Source organism: Somniosus microcephalus, chromosome 21 (genome assembly GCF_052327205.1).
Source record: "Somniosus microcephalus isolate GS21.2 chromosome 21, FLI_Smic_1.0, whole genome shotgun sequence".
Lineage (NCBI taxonomy): Eukaryota > Metazoa > Chordata > Chondrichthyes > Squaliformes > Somniosidae > Somniosus > Somniosus microcephalus.
The window spans coordinates 50447643-50465052 of record NC_141007.1 but is presented as its reverse complement, the minus strand read 5'-3'; the positions used below and the strand labels follow the sequence as shown (position 1 = coordinate 50465052).

Sequence of the window (17410 nt, the reverse complement as noted above, 5' to 3'; positions counted from 1 at the left end):
TCTATTCCCTCTCCTGCTTTTTTCTAGTTCTGACGAAGGGTCATCGACCTGAAACGTTAACTCTGTTTCTCTCTCCACGGATGCTGCCCTGGCCTGCTGAGTTTTTCCAGCGTTTTCTGTTGTTACTTCATTCCAGTGACAGGTTGAGCCCTTACTCTGGATTTACACTACAATTTTAGTGTTGGTGAGGAGCTAGACCATTTTGCACTGTCATTATAGTTGTTGTGAGAAGCTTCTCTTGTCTTATACATCAATACAGTGGAACCAGTTATCGTGGTCTCCTGGAATGAACAACCATTATTTTTACTTAAAAGCAGACAAAATGTTCTGTGGCAAAAGGATGAATAACCTTACTCGTCTAAATCCCTAGGTCATTTTATACATTTCTCTAGAACCCCCCACACCTATATTTTTGCTTCCACTAATGTTTGCATTTAATAAAAGCAATAAAATATTACTTGTAAATCATATATTCATAAAACAAACAGTTAAGCAAAAACTAATAAAAGCATTGTTAACAAAGAAACTGCACAAAAGGTTAACAGCAGAAAATGCTGAGCATCATAAGAGGTTTCTTTACTTGACCTTTTTCAACAGTCCATTATAGTCATTAATCATGAAAATGAAGATCAAACAATTTCTACTCTCTCAATGCCCACCTGGCTTCCATCGTCTATCATCGTCTGTAACCATGTCAACACCATTGATGAGATTATCCCAAAATTCCTGCAGGTTTTCTGACTCTGGCAGTCTTCCAGCAATTCCTGCTATCACGATATCCTCCATTTTGGCTCTGCAACACAAACCAACAAAACCCATTAAAGAAAGAACGATCAAATGGACTTTCATTTATATAGTGCCTTTCTTCACCTCAGGATGTTCCAAAGTGCCTTACAGCCAGTGAAGTACTTTTGAAGCGTAGTTGCTGTGGTAATATAGGAAACACAGGAGCCAATTTGAGCATAGCAAGGTCCCAAAAACAGCAATCAAATAATGACCAGATAATCTATTTTAGGAGCTGCCATTTTGCTACAATTAAGTCTTTTCAAAGCGAAGGTGCCTGGCTCAAACTCGCGGGATCGCCAGTGCGCGCGCTGCCCAGCTACAGACGTTAGCCAAAGGGCAAGCCCGACTCGGAGATTGGCCACGGCGACAGGCGGGGACTCGAGCTTTGCAGGTTGCTGCTGCTCCCACTCCAGGATCATGGTATGTGCAGCAGTTGAGGGGAAAGAACAGCCAAGGGGAAAAAAATTCCATTTGCTGACCTGCTCTGAAATGGAGAAAAATAGCACATCGGAGATTTTTTCCAAAACAAAATCCAATCAACAGAAATGATCCAAGAAAATAACTTCTATTTCTAACACCACAAATAACGCACACTCAATCCAATTCATGAAGAATTTCAGACGGTTGGTAGACACGGCCTAATGCATCTACAGGATTATTGAGTTGCAGCACTGCTGTCATTAAAGCCAGAAGTACAGTTCAGCTTTAGTTGTATAAAACCATGATATTAATTAGACATTAATAATGTCCTCAAATGGAAATAGTTTAATCGCTGGGCTATTTAAGTGTAAAACTGAAGCCAGGCCACTGAGGCACCTCATTACAAATAGAAATGCACAGCCACTGTTGGAGTGAGAAGATGTGTACTGTCACTTTCTCACCTCTCAGGCTGCAGCTGCTCTGCACGATCAGGGTGTGCTTCGATCTAATACAGGAAGCACTGTAACAAAGGATCACCTTATCCCATCACACATGCAAATACCGCACTCAGTTCTTTATAAATAGGCACCAATACAGTTTATGTATCTTTGAAACTCAATACCATTGGTCTGAGCTGTGTCAAGATTTTACACCGAGCTAAAAAATTACCATCTGGGGGAATAGAGTGGTCTTAACCACACTGCTTCTCATATCCTAGTCAGACTTTATAATGGATCACACACTTTCCCTACATCTCCACTTGTTTTTCCTGTATATTCCCCTGTAGGTACATAGATGCCAATGCAGCAATTAAAGTATTAAAAAAACAATGGAAAACTTTCCATCCCCTTTCTTTGCACGTTTTTCCACACATGGAAACATTTTTTTATCATTTACCATTAAATTTAATATTTGCAAACTATTGTTTACTGTCAAGTTGCTTTTTTTTTTTAAAAATGTTCTTTGCTTCTCCTTGCTGCTTACTTTTCAAACTGCTCTTTTTTATTTCTCTCTCCTGTTTCTCTCTTGTTGAGCACGCAAGGCCAGAGTCGGGATTGAAAGGCGCAGGAGGGGCTGCTCTTCAAATAGTGCCATAGGATTCGTTCACCTGCTCAGGCTGAAAGACGATATACCTGTAGATTTTCTGTTTGCCCAACACTAGTATCCTGTTCAACCCTAAACTGAGCTTCAAAACCCATATTCTATTGATCACAAAGAGTACTTATTTCCTCTGCAACTTCATCTACCTCCACTCCTACCTGTCTCAATACCAAAACCCTTATCCACACTTTTGCCACCTCTAGGTACAAATTCCCCAACACACATCACACCTGCCCCCCCCCCCCACATAGGTTGGCCTCTTATCTTCGACTGTCCGCAAATTCCAACACTTTGAAACTCTGCTATGTGCATTCTGTGCCTCACTAAGTCCTACTTGCCCATCTCTCCTGTCTTGGATCCCAACACTGGCTTCCTATCTTCCAATGCATTGAAATTAAAATCCTTCCATGACCCCATCCCATCTTAACCCTGCAACATTCTCCTGCCTGACATTCCCTCCCTTGTCTCTTCTTTATATACATTCCTCCTTCCTTCACCCCACCATCAGCACCAGCCAGTTCAGTCTCTCTCAGTGGAACTCCCTCCCCAAACCCCTCTGCCTCATTTGCTGTTTGTGGGCCCTTGCTGAACACAATTTGACTGCCACATCTGTCCATAGAACAATAGTGACTACAATTCAAAAGTAATTTATTGGATGTTAGAGAAGAGAAAGACTTGCATTTATATAGCACCTTTCCATGACCACCAGACGTCTCAAAGCGCTTTACAGCCAATGAAGTACTTTTTGAGGTGTAGTCACTGTTGTAATGTGGGAAATGCAGCAGCCAAATTGCGCACAGCAAGCTCCCACAAACAGCAATGTGATAATGACCAGATAATCGGTCATTATGTTGATTGAGGGATAAATATTGTCCAGGACACCGGGGATAACTCCCCTGCAGATGCAGTATAACGTGGATAAATGTGAAGTTATCCGCTTCGGTAGGAAAAACAGAAAGGTAGAGTATTATTTAAATGGTGATAGATTGGGAAATGCTGATGTACAAAGGGACTTGGGGTGTCCTTGTACACCAGTCACTGAAAGCAAACATGCAGGTGCAGCAAGCAGGTGCAGCAAGAAGGCAAATGGTATGTTGGCCTTCATTGCAAGAGGATTTGAGTACAGGAGCAAGGATGTCTTACTACAGTTGTATAGGGCCTTGGTGAGACCACACCTGGAGTACTGTGTGCAGTTTTGATCTCCTTACCTAAGAAACTTGCCATAGAGTGAGTGCAGCAAAGGTTCACCAGACTGATTCCTGGGATGGCAGGACTGTCGTATGAGGAGAGATTGGGTCGACTCGGCCTGTATTCATGAGAATTTAGAAGAATGAGAGGGGATCTCATTGAAACGTATAAAATTCTGACAGGGCTAGACAGACTGGATGCAGGGAGGATGTTTCCCCTGGCTGGAGGGCTCTAGAACGAGGGGTCACAGTCTCAGGATATGGGGTAGGACATTTAGGACTGAGAGGAGGAGAAATTTCTTCACTCAGAGGGCCGTGAACCTGTGGAATTCTCTACCACAGAAGGTTGTGGAGGCCAAGTCACTGAATATATTTAAGAAGTAGATAGATTTCTAGACACAAAAGGCATCAAGGGGTATGGGGAAGAGAACGGGAATATGGTATTGAGATAGAGAATCAGCCATGATCATACTGAATGGTGGAGCAGGTTCGAAGGGCTGAATGGCCTATTCCTGCTTCTATTTTTCTATGTTTCTAAGTTCCTTCGAAATGGTGCCATGGGATCTTTTACGTCCACCTGAGAGCGCAGACGGGGCCTCGGTTGAACGTCGCATCCGAAAGACGGCACCTCCGACAGTGCAGCACTCCCTCAGCACTGCACTGGGGAAACTATACGGAAGTTCTTCATTTCTTTCAAATTTCTCAATAGTTTGAATTGGACACTTAAAAATGGTCATAGGTTTCTGTATACATCAGACACATGGCTGAACAAATATAAAAATTGTTTCCATCTTTGCTTTATTTTTTAACTCTACCTCCTTTTTAATGTTTATGCTCTATATCCCTCATGCATAGTTGATCTTCTGTCCCCTCTCTTTGTCTGATCCTGTCTCACTTAATCTGCATGCCTGTCTAATTGTGTCCATCTCCCACTTGTTGTACCTCCCGCCTTGTTCTGTGAACATCTCTCTGCTGCCTCCTGCTCTCACAGTGGGAGTCAGGAAATGCCACTATGAGGCAGGGATAGTACAGTCTCCTCAATAATGCAAAACTGGTTTAGTCTCAGTAGAAAAATAGACTGGGTTCACATTGGACAAAAGGCTGAAACCTCCCAGTTTTGTGATTGATTCAGAAGTCAGCAGATTTTTACATAGGCAGGTCAGCTAGAAGGGCAGGAATGGCACAGAACAGGGACAGAGAGGTAGGTTGGGAAGGAGTGCAGCGAAGATTCACCAGGCTGATACCTGGGATGGCAGGAATGACGTATGAGGAGAGATTGGGTGGATTGGGCTTATACTCACTGGAGTTTAGAAGATTGAGAGGGGATCTCATCGAAACCTATAAAATTCTGTCAGGCCTGGACAGACTAGATGCAGGAAGGATGTTCCCGATGGTCGGGGAGTCCAGAACCAGGGGTCATAGTCTAAGGATAAGGGGTAGGCCATTTAGGACTGAAATGAGGAGGAATTTCTTCACCCAGAGAGTGGTGAACCTGTGGAATTCTCTGCCACAGAGGGCGGTGGAGGCCAGTTCATTAAATATATTCAAGAAAGAGTTGGATATATTTCTTAAGGCTAAATGGATCAAGGGATATGGGGAGAAGGCAGGGACAGGGTACTGAATTTGGATGATCAGCCATGATCTCATTGAATGGCGCAGCAGGCTCGAAGGGCAGAATGGCCTACTCCTGCTCCTATCTTCTATGTTTCTATGTCTATGTTTCTATGAAAGGGGCAGGCAAAGAGGAGGAGAGGTACAAGCAGGTGGGTCAGTTTGGAAAGAAGAACATTGCAGTGGCAGAATCCTGTGGATTCCATTTTCCTTCTTGTATCCTGTATTTGATGGTCCAAATCTCATCAATTACAGAACCTGTGTCCACGGGACAGAAACACTGAAATCACAGCAAACACCTTAAAGACTTATCATTATGTTGTTATCACAGACGCAGCATTCATGTCCAACTGCTTCTGAATCACACACGTGCAGGTCAAGTTTTTATGGTTATTTCTGGAAGTGGAAGTGTTATCTGTGTTAGCCACAATTAGAAAAATATCAGTGTCACATTAAAACATCAGCACATGTAATCTGCACAGTATTCTCAGTACACGGATACATTCAAACTGCCTTCAGGCAAACTGAATTATTTTTCAGGAATTAGAGATTTCTAAGTGATATTATTGAACACATGTTTGAACAGATTTCCAAGAGATTTCACAGTGTGTGGGTAAATTAGTTAGTGTATTTGTATTGATGAAAATATCAACACAAAGTATAGATCGAATTATTCAAGTCTCTCACATACGAGTTGTTATATTTTTGCAATTTAGCTGGTGATTTTCAACTTATATTTTTAATGTCATGTCAATCAGTATCATATCCATATATGACACCACTAAATATGATTTGCAGAAACTAATAGTTAGAAATAATGTTAAAATCCCATTTTTATTCCACTCAACTTAGCAGAAATAGAAGGCAAGTGCAAGGTCATCAAATGTATTAAAAGGGAAGTTAATTTATGAATGTACTAGTACGTCAATCGCCCCCACCCTGGGCTGGAGCAAGCAGGCACAGAGAAATCATGATCCACTTCAGCAAGACTAACACCCTTGAACTCAGAAAGCTGCATTCAATCATCCCTCTTCTGGGTTCTGCTCCTCCAACCCCCTTTCTTGTCTCTCAATAGAACCTTGAGCAATTCTTTTTTCTCTTCTAAAAAGTGCTGACTTACGCTGCGTTGTTGCTCGAGGGGCGACAGCCACCCTCCAAGTACAGACTGCACTCCCATCTATCTCCACCTCACTGTTCTTCATGTGTGACGATAGGCAATGAGTGCCAGCAGGCTATTTTAAACATAGAAGATAGGAGCAGGAGTAGGCCATTCGGCCCCTCGAGCCTGCTCCGCCATTCAATGAGATCATGGCTGATCATCCAAATTCAGTACCCTGTCCCTGCCTTCTCCCCAGATCCCTTTAGCCTTAAGAAATATATCCAACTCCTTCTTGAATATATTTAATGAGCTGGCCTCCACCGCCCTCTGTGGCAGAGAATTTCACAGGTTCACCACTCTCTGGGTGAAGAAATTCCTCCTCATCTCAGTCCTAAATAGCTTACCCCTTATCCTTAGACTATGGCCCCTGGTTCTGGACTCCCCGACCATCGGAAACATCCTTCCTGCATCTAGTCTGTCCAGGCCTGACAGAATTTTATAGGTTTCTATGAGATCCCCTCTCAATCTTCTAAACTCCAGTGAGTATAAGCCCAATCCACACAATCTCTCCTCATATGTCATTCCTGTCATCCCAGGTATCAGCCTGGTGAATCTTCGCTGCACTCCTTCCATGGCAAGAACGTCCTTCCTCAGATAAGGCGACCAAAACTGCACACAATACTCAAGGTGCGGTCTCACCAAGGCCCTGTACAATTGCAGCAAGGCATCCTTGTTCCTGTACTCGAAACCTCTTGCTACGAAGGCCAACATACCATTTGCCTTCTTAACTGCCTGCTGCACCTGCATGCTTACCTTCAGCAACTGGTGCACAAGAACACCCAGGTCTCTTTGCACTTCCCCTTCTCCCAATCTATTGCCATTCAAATAATAATCTGCCTTCCTGTTTTTGCCACCAAAGTGGATAACCTCACATTTATCCACATTATAGTGCATTTGCCAGGTTTCTGCCCAATCACCCAACCTGTCCAAATCGTACTGGAGTTTCACGACATCCTCCTCACAGCATACCCTCCCACCCAGCTTTGTGTCATCTGCAAATTTGGAGATATTACATCCAATTCCCTCGTCCAGATCATTAATATATATTGTGAACAGCTGGTGTCCTAGGACCGATCCTTGCGGTACCCCACTAGTCACTGCCTGCCACTCGGAAAATGACCCGTTTATTCCAACTCTTTGCTTTCTATCCGCCAACCAGTTCTCTATCCAAGTCAATACCTTGCCCCCAATCCCATGTGCCTTAATTTTGCATGCTAATCTCTTATGCGGGACCTTATCGAAAGCCTTCTGAAAGTCCAAATACACCACATCCACTGGTTCTCCCTTATCTATTTTACCAGTTACATCCTCAAAAAATTCCAGTAGATTAGTCAAGCACGATTTACCTTTTGTAAATCCATGTTGACTTTGTCCGATCCTGTCACTGCTTTCCAAGTGCTCTGCTATTACATCTTTTATAATGGACTCTAGCATTTTCCCCACTACCGATGTCAGGCTTACCGGTCTATAATTCCACGCTTTTTCTCTACCACCTTTTTTGAATAGTGGGGTAACATTAGCTACCCTCCAATCCATGGGTACTGTTCCAGAGTATATCGAGTTCTGGAAGATGACCAGCAATGCATCTACTATTTCTAGGGCCACTTCCTTAAGTACCCTGGGATGTAGATTATCAGGCCCTGGGGATTTATCGGCCTTCAGTCCCATCAATTTTCCTAACACCATTTCCCTACAAATACTGATTTCTTTCAGTTCCACCCTTTCATCAGACCCTATGTTCCCCGGCATCTCTGGGAGGTTATTTGTGTCCTCCTTTGTGAAGACAGAACCAAAGTATGTATTTAGTTGGTGCGCCATTTCTTTGTTCCCCATTATAAATTCCCCTGATTCTGACTGCAAGGGACCCATGCTTGACTTCACCAATCTTTTTCTCTTCACATATCTGTAAAAGCTTTTACAGTCAGTTTTTATGTTCCCTGTAAGCTTACTCTCATATTCTATTTTCCCCTTCTTAATTAATCCCTTTGTCCTCCTTTGTTGAATCCTAAACTGCTCCCAATCCTCAGGATTATTGCTTTTTCTGGCCAATTTATATGTCTTCTCCTTGGATCTTATGCTATCCCTAATTTCCCTTGTTAGCCACGGTTGAGTCACCTTTTTTGTTTTATTTTTACGCCAAACTGGGATGAACAAATTCTGTAGTTCATCCATTCGGTCTTTGAATGTTTGCCATTGCCTATCCACCGTCAACCCTTTGAGTGACATTCCCAATCAATCCTACCCAACTCGCGCCTCAGACCATCGTAGCTTCCTTTATTTAAATTTAGGACCCTTGTCTGTGAGTCAACTACTTCATTCTCCATCTTAATGAAGAATTCGATCATATTATGATCGCTCCGACCCAAGGGGCCTCGTACAACAAGATTGCTAATTAATCCTTTCTCGTTACATAATACCCAGTCTAAGATGGCCTGATCTCTGGTTGGTTCCTCGACATATTGGTCCAGGAAACCATCCCGTAAACACTCCAGGAATTTCTCCTCCACAGTATTGTTACTAATTTGGTTAGCGCAATCTATATGTAGATTAAAGTCACCCATGATGACTGCTGTGCCCTTACTGCACGCTTCTTTAATTTCCCTTTTAATGCCATTTTACCACAGGGATCATCACAACAAAGCCAGATAATGTCCTCGCCTATCTACTCAAATGCACTTTTCCACAGGAGGCAGGATCCTTGCTCTTTTTGTTGCCCTCTCTTTCCCAGGGAACTGAGGTCAAAGTTAGCACCGTGGGTGAAATCACCTAACTCAGCACAGACCAGGGTTTGGACCTGGGACCTTCCTAATCTGTATGGTTCAGTGAATTTATTAACTCAGTCTTCAGGGCAGCTACTAGCTAACAATTCTTAACTGAAGTGGCTTTTCCTGCAGTTCCATTCAGCTCAAAGCTTCCTTAGCTGATAATCGTGTCTTCTAGGGGTTTCTCCTGGTTCAGTACAATGAACATCTAAACATCGCCCCCCCCCCCCCCAAATTCCCTTTTAAAAACTTGGATCAAGTCTTGCTGCAGTTATACAGGGTATTGGTGAGGCCACACCTGGAATACTGCGTGCAATTTTGGTTTCCAGATTTAAGAAAAGATATACTTGCTCTCGAGGCGGTTCAGAGAAGGTTCACTCGGTTGATTCCAGAGATGAGGGGGTTGACGTATGAGGAAAGGTCAAGTAGGTTGGGACTCTACTCATTGGAATTCAGAAGAATGAGGCGCGATCTTATCGAAACATATAAGATTGTGAGGGGGCTTGATCGGGTGGATGTGGTGAGGATGTTTCCACTGATGGGTGAGACTAGAACTAGGGGGCATAATCTTAGAATAAGGGGCTGCCCTTTCAAAACTGAGGTGAGGAGAAACTTCTTCACTCAGAGGGTAGTAAATCTATGGAATTTTATACCCCAGGGAGCTGTGGAAGCTGCAACATTAAATAAATTTAAAATGGAGATAGACAGTTTCCTAGCTGATAAGGGAATTAGGGGTTACGGGGAGAGGGCAGGGAAGTGGACGCGAGTCTAGATTCAGATCAGCCATGATCCTATTGAATGGCGGAGCAGGCCCGAGGGGCCATATGGCCTACTCCTGCTCCTATTTCTTATGTTATCATTTTCCCTAAACTGTTACAGTTCAGAAATTAGATCTAAATTGGTAACAATTCCCAATATAGTAAGTGAAATACAGAGCGTGGGCAATGGTGGTCTGTACTTCTGTCTTGTTTCAAATACCTTGTATCATTTTGTTTTACATTGTAACATCAGTATCTCTGTGGGAACTAACAGTACTCTGACCTCCTTACCACACACCAGGGTCACCAGACAATACAGCACTGAATCAAGCTTAAGAAAGAACATTTAGGCATTTCTTGCATCTTCACCACCCCCCACACCATCCAGTTTACATACTGTATTACCTTCTAATTCAGTAATATTGTTTGGTGACTCAATTTGGTAAAATGATTTAAAGAAAAATATAAAGTAAATCCTCTATTTCCTTTGTCTCTCCCCCATTATCACACTCTTTTTTGATCCTCTTAATTTTCTTCTCGAAAACTATTTATTGAGGAGGTTCTGTTCTACAGAATACACAAGATGTGTCTGGGAAGTAAACACCAATAAAGAGCAGAAAAGAAGAATTTAAAAGTAAAGTAAAGCCAAACATTATCAGGTTTGGCAGATGGGTTTTAATTTACTGTTCTTGATCATTTTTTTCTGCTGAGACAGTTGGTAGAATTTAATCTTTTGCCTTGTTGCAAAAGGGCCTTGTTATTTATTTGGTTGAATGCAAAGAACGTCCCAAATTTGCAGCCACACAGAATATTCCCAACATGTCCAACTCAGGCCTACCTCATCGACTTTCTTCTGGTGCAAACCATACAGTCAGGACAGCACCTAAAAAAGTGGCCCCCATGTTTCGCAAAGCTTTTAAGTTAACACTAGGTAGATAAATCCAAAACTAATACAGTTAGCAAGGAGCAGCTGACAGTAGCTGGTATATTGAGCCATGTTCTAACAAAGGTTTACTGCACGGTTACTGGTTATCAGCTACTGGTCATCCTTTGTAGGAATTCTGCAACTTTAAGCCCTGTATCAGGACAGTAACATTAATGACATGTTTCTTTCAATATAGCAAAACTGTTATAAAAACAGATTAGTAAAATGTTCTCCTGATATAGCACAGAAGGGGGCCATTCAGCCCATTGTGCCTGTCCTGGCTTTTTGAAAGAGCTACCCAATTAGTCCCATTCTCCATAGCCCAGCAAAATTTACCCCTTCAAGTATTTATCCAGTTCCCTTTTGAAAGTTATTGTTGAATCTGCTTTCACCGCCCTTTCAGGCGGTGCATTCCAGATCATAACAACTCCCTGCAATAAAAAGATTTTTCCTCATCTCGCCTCTGGCTCTTTTGTCAGAGACTTTAGGCATATACCTGATGTATTAGATGAAGATTCACTTGTCTTTAGTTTAAAGATCTACACTTTAAGATTATCAACATATACTGTTGAGGGTGCTCACTGATTTAGTGTCCTACTGAAGTATCCATTTGCACTCCAAAGACAGCAAACAATGCAAGAAAACTGAAAAAAAACACTATACTTGACCAATAACATGTGGCTAAAGAAAATGCTCTCAAAATCTGCATGGAAGTAATAGCATCAATGCTTAATAAAAGAAAAAATCTGAAGCCCTGCTTCTGTTTTCAAACATTTTCATGTGGACAGTACTACTATTGCTAACTGCATCAGCAACAAATTGTTCAATGTCCCTAACCAAAGCTACCCTGCTGCATTCTAAAGTCACAGCATTGTACAGAATTGATCTGAATTGCGCTTTGATTCGAGGCTAACTGAAACCATTCAGTAGAACTTTCCCAGCTCCTAGTAACAGTCTGTTGTCTATATAGAGAGATCGCCAATGTTCTCACACACGCTGCCTTAGTTAACTGAGCTTTTCCATTGTACAGTAACAGCAGGCCTCAACCCTCACGGTTTTAGGGGCTCAAAGCTATTTTTACTGTGCGTACAACACAATGAACATTCAACCTCCGATTTTTACGAGCTGTTGAAAGCTCTGCTCTAGATCCCTGCAGAAAGTGTGATTTACAATTTATACCTAGGTATGGGATTCCGCTGCCAAAAAATGCTTTATTTAAAAAAAATATTCTGCATATTAGGCGAAACCTCTGTTTAGTGATATCAGTATAAATACACTGATTATAAAGCTAATCTGCATTCTTCACCTTAAAAAGACTGTGAAAGGTAGACTGAAGGTAAACCAAAGGGAATGTTATCAGAAGTTTGTCAAGGTTACATATTAATTTCCATTCACTGCCTCACAGAGAAAGGAAGGAGTGGTTCAGTACCTGCAATATTTAATTGCATCTTTCCTGTTGCTGTACCAATATTGAATTAATTTTGCTTCTATTGAAATCTATGGTGTCCCACAGATGCCACCAAATTTATTTTCCCAACCCATGTACACACTGGAAAAGTATATCTATTAAACAATTCTTCTTAATACCACTGATTGTGAAAATATAGTACCTTTTACCGTGGAATTCAATATTAGCACCATATGGTGCACATACTTATTCCATTGGCCTCCCTAGTTTGCCCTTTAGATTCTGGCTCAGTGATTGGATGAACTCAGACTACCCTTTGTGCCTCTCAGCGTTCTCAGGCAGGCCAATTGTAGCAACTGTTGTTGCCACCTTAAGAGTAGTCCACCTTAAGAGCAGTAACCCCAACTGCCCTGCCTACTCTCCCAAAGACATACTTATCCAACACAACTGTTGGGGACTAATTTCATCAACCTCCTTCCCACTTCACTCATGGCACCCATCCTGGACACTGCCAGTGGATCAAAATCACCGCCCCTCTGCTCATTTCCCCCCAGGATGTCTGTTAATCTGTGAACAAGGCACTTTTCAACCACATCCTCATTGTGGATGTCATCCTGGTTTTGACTGAAACTGGCCTATAGGAGAGGCAACACTTTACTTACACATCCCCTTAGTCTCCTTCATCGCCACTTCCTTCTGCATCCACTTCTGGAAAAACATCACCCCAAGTCACTTACAACTGCACTCTCAAACACGATACTGCCTAGCCTTTGACCCTGTTCACCAGCTCCAATCTGCAGCTGCTGATTTGCTGAACCAGTCCCTCACTTCTATCTCTAATGCCCTTGTCTCCAGCAAAACCTTTACTCTCTCCCATCCAGCTTGTTCCCCATGAAGTGACCACCATCTTTGCTCCCTCAAGTTCAAGGAGCATAAACTTCAGTGTGTCTGTCACACAACTGGCTTAGCTATCCATCGCCAAATCTGGCTTGACCACACCAAGCTCTACCAGGCCTTGCTCTCCTTTACCAAAATGGCCGACTACTTTACAATCATCCTAGAGGAAAAAGAAAACCCCTGGCTCCTTTTCTCTATTGCCAACCATGTCCTTAAACTGCTCTTCCCCCATACTCCCTCCACCCTCACTTCTAACAACGAGCTAATGGAATTCTTCATCTCCAAGATAGAGATCATCAATTCAGGTGCCTTTGCTGCTTCCTGCTTTTCTCTGCCTATTAAGCCAAACTGTGCCATCTCATTCCCACCCTAGCATTGAACCCTCTTCTCTCCATAGTTCCCCCTCCCCCCAGCTCCTCCACTACCCCTCTCTAATCTGATCTCATTCATGAGACTTACATACTGCTCCCTCGACCCCAATCGCACCCAACTTCTGGGCCCATAGCTGACATTCTAAATGTTTCCCTCTCTGCAGGCACTGTGTCCCTACCTTGTACAACTGCTGCCATTACGCCCCGCATAAAAATTCTACCCTTGACCCTTTGTCCTCACTAATTACCATCCCATCTTCAACCGCTCTTCATTTCTCAAGTCCTTGAACATGTTGTTGCCTTCTAAATCTGTGCCCACTTCTGCTGAAACTCCCTTTTTTAGTGCCGCCAATCAGATTTCCTTCTCTCCCACAGCAATGAAACGGCCCTAACTAATGTCACAAACAGCAGGTGACTATGACCATGGTGCATGATCCCTTCTCATCCTCCTTGACCTCTGTGCAGCTGCTGACATAGGTAAATCACACCATCCTCTTCCAACACCTGTTGTCCAGCTCCATGGTACTGCCCTTGCTAGGTTCTACACACACCTGTCCAAACATAGTCAAAGTATCTCCAGTAATGGCTTCTCTTCCCAACCCAGCACCATCATCTCAGAAGTTCCCCAAGGATCCATCCTTGGCCCCCCCATCTTCTTTGTTATCTACATGCTGTCTCTCAGTGACATCATCCAAAGCCATGGTGTCAGCCTCCACATGCATGCTGATAGCACCCATCTCTTCCTCTTGAGTCTCCCACTGCCTCTGTGCTGTCAGACAGTTTATCTAATATACAGTGTTGGATGAATTGGATCTTTTTCCTGCTAAACATTCAGAAGACTGAAGTCATTATCTTCAGCCCCAGTCCTACAACCTCCCCTCCCCTGTACTCTTTGTTTCTCTAACTCTGGCCTCTTTTGCATCCCTTCCTTCACCCTACTACTGTGCCTTTAGCCATCTAGATCCCACTCTCCAGAATTCCACCTCCAAACCCCTCTCCTTCTTTGAGACCCGCGTTGAAGCCCACCTCTATGACTAAGTTCTTTGTAACCCCTCCGAATCACCTGTGCCTCACTCTCCATTTTTCCTTACACCTCAGACACACCCTGGAACTTTTTATATGTTGAAAGCGCTATATAAATGCAAGTTGTTTTTGTTGTTGTCAATAGTACAAGCTGAATATTCTTGAAATTAACATTCACTGAGAAAACAGCAGATGGCACTGGTAGAAAAACAAGGTTTAAAACAGGCCAGCATCTTTGACTTTTGCATCTGTGTGAACACTGGCTTTCTTTTTTCAATTAGGGTTTTTGTAGTTAAATAAAAATAGAACATCTGTCAATTACTGCAGTTTTAATGCCAGACGGATAGATTACCATGGAATATTTTTGTATGTTAAATAGTAGTCAGGGCGACATTCTGGTTCAATCAGATAATGTAATTAGTTACTATACATTACTTAAAATATGAATGAATGCAAAAAATATATTGCACAGATCTGCATTCAATATCCTAAATATAAATCAAGCAGCTCAGTGGAACTCTGCCAAGTGTAGATGTCTTACATGGGAAACAGCAACTTCCATTTTAAACCAATTACCAGCCATCTGCTCAAAAAATGAGCAGTATCCTAGGGTTAGATTTAGAGCCAGGTTAAAAATATGTTTAACAGCAGTTACGACACATACTTTCAGGGAAATGATTGGACTGGGCTAAAACGATCAAAGATATTCAAACAAATTTATGGTTGCGTGTTATTATGGGCCTGGAAGTCCCCAGAACACAGCACCGTGAGGCTGTAATCTTCAGGAGGTGTGCGCATTCAGGCATGAATTAAGAGCTAAATCGATGAAATCTTACTCAGTAAAATTGACTATTATTTGTGCAGGCGTCCTCTCCATTACTGTCTCAGCAATGCTGTAATGTTGTAGACTTCCTGTTTTTTTAATGCAGTCTAGTTGTCAATTTCTAGTTGTCAATTTCAGGTTAAATTCACACTTTTGAAATCAAGCACCGAGCGGTGCCTTAATTCCCCCACTGAATATATGTCAGCCCACACCACATGAAGGCCCGAGGAGCTGGGAGCAGAGCACTCACACAATGACTTCACATCCATCCCTCCCTCCCCTAGCTCGTTAAGTGGGAGGCCCTCAGCACATCGGGATGGTGAAATGCCTGCCTCCACCTCTCCCAGAAATTCAACATGTCGTCCATCCCAACATCCACAACGTGGAGACGGATCGGAGCGTGCTATTTAAAAAAGACACAAATCACACCTCGATCTGACCGACCGAATCCCGTGCGCTAGAAAAAAAAAACACCTTAAACGTGAATTTACCTTCGATCGAGTATCAACAGCAGCCACAAATAAAACACAAGAATGAGCCCCTCTTTTAAAAAATGGCAGCGCTGTAATCGTATCTCCACTGCAACATAATCAGACTAATCAGATGAGAGGAGCTCAGCAGCAGCGCCCTGGAGATAGCTATTAACGCTGCGAATCAATGAACTCGGTTAAAGAATGGAAACACTAAACCTTTGTACAGTTCTAAGCAACCCGTTTACTCTCTCCATCAAGGTTAGTGCGCAGACCCAGCCGCGCCATAGAAACCCTTTGAAAGGAGTGTTTTTCTGCCCTCCCCGAGTTTGTATTTCCTTCTCCCACCCACCCCAGTCGCCCTGCCACGATCAGTGCGGGAGCGACTGGGATCCCAGTCATTCAATCCCATCAGATATATCTAAAATATATAAAAGTGAAAGTCATACCTGTAGTGTACTTCCTTTCAAATCCGGAGAGTTATTGTCTCGCCTTCCTTTGTTTAGAGAGGTATTCAATGATATTGGAGCAATATTTTTTTTAAATAAATAATAGTCTATTCCCTCTGCGCTGCCTTGGGCTGCTGTCTCTAGAAGCTGAGCTGTGCTTCTCAATGCTCCTCTACATTATTTAAATGGCTGATTCGCCGGTTCGACACGCCACATGGTCTGACAGATTGGGTTTTCAGCCCAGTCCAATGAGAGGAGAGGCAGGGCTGGACCACAAGCTCGTGAGATGATCAACCCCCCCTTCAAACGCCTGAGAAGACGCAGTCTCCGTCGAGGTTACTACAGTTCATTGCAACATCACTGTCCTGGACGGGCTAAAAAGGTGCAGAACAGACTGTCTACAATCTGGAACTTCAAACAAATGAAATCTCGTCATCTGTAGCCCTGGGTTTAAGCCAAATTAAGCGTTTGCAAGTGTACTTTGCAAAGGAATAACTCATTGTAGTAAGAGAAAGGCAAATATCTGACGAAGGGTCTTCGACCTGAAACGTTAACTCTGTTTCTCTCTCCACGGATGCTGCCTGGCCTGCTGAGTTTTTCCAGCGTTTTCTGTTGTTATTTAAGACAGATATCCTTTCTGACTTGTTCCCAAAATAAATGTATCCTAAGACCTCCAGACAATACATCTATATCATGTCTCAGGATTGCTTGTGAAGTGCATGTTTGTTAATTGGTACAGATACATTGAGCTGCCTAGTGTTGAACAATGCGTTTCACCCTGGAACTGGCAGCACACGGAATCTTTCTGTGATTCCACCAGCCGTGGTCTCCGACAGGCCGGCGAGAGGTAGGCTCTCAATTGCGGGTAAGCCACTTCGCAACAGCGAGACAAAAATCAGAGGGTGAGTCAACCAGCACCTCTTGTGTGCATGTACCAGCTCGTTAGAAATAATATTGAGAGCCCTTCGGAGCAGGTTACCTGCCTGACTGCTCTCCCACCCATGGAGGGCGGTGCAGCAGAATGGGCAGAAATATGTGAATGCGATGTGGAATTGTTGGATCATTATCTCTCTCTCTTAATCATCTGTCCCAAGATACATATCTTTCGGATGTGAACGCAGAGGCTGGTTTTCCTGGCAACAAAGATCACGTGAACTTAGTTCTGAAAATAGCCATTGTAGTCAGATTTTTTTAATGTATTATTCGCTGTTAGTTGCAAAGATGGGCTAAAGGTAGTTAATTTTGAATTCGCACGCATCT

At 43.0% G+C, this 17410-nt stretch overlaps 1 protein-coding gene across 2 annotated transcripts in view; it reads right to left on the bottom strand.

Annotated features, from left to right (window-relative positions):
* Nucleotides 1–16334, bottom strand: part of fasn (fatty acid synthase) — a 92366-nt gene extending 76032 nt beyond the window's left edge. The window contains exons 1-2 of one of the 2 annotated variants that reach the window (XM_085963589.1): nucleotides 16151–16334; nucleotides 660–793 (exon numbers count right to left, since the gene is read on the bottom strand). In XM_085963589.1, coding sequence (XP_085819715.1) covers nucleotides 660–786 — 127 coding nt within the window. In that variant the 5' untranslated portion in view covers nucleotides 787–793; nucleotides 16151–16334. Of the gene's footprint in view, nucleotides 1–659; nucleotides 794–15722; nucleotides 15742–16150 lie in introns of those variants that run through there. The other variant, XM_085963590.1, reaches the window with a different exon arrangement.
* Nucleotides 16335–17410: the final 1076 nt, after the last annotated feature.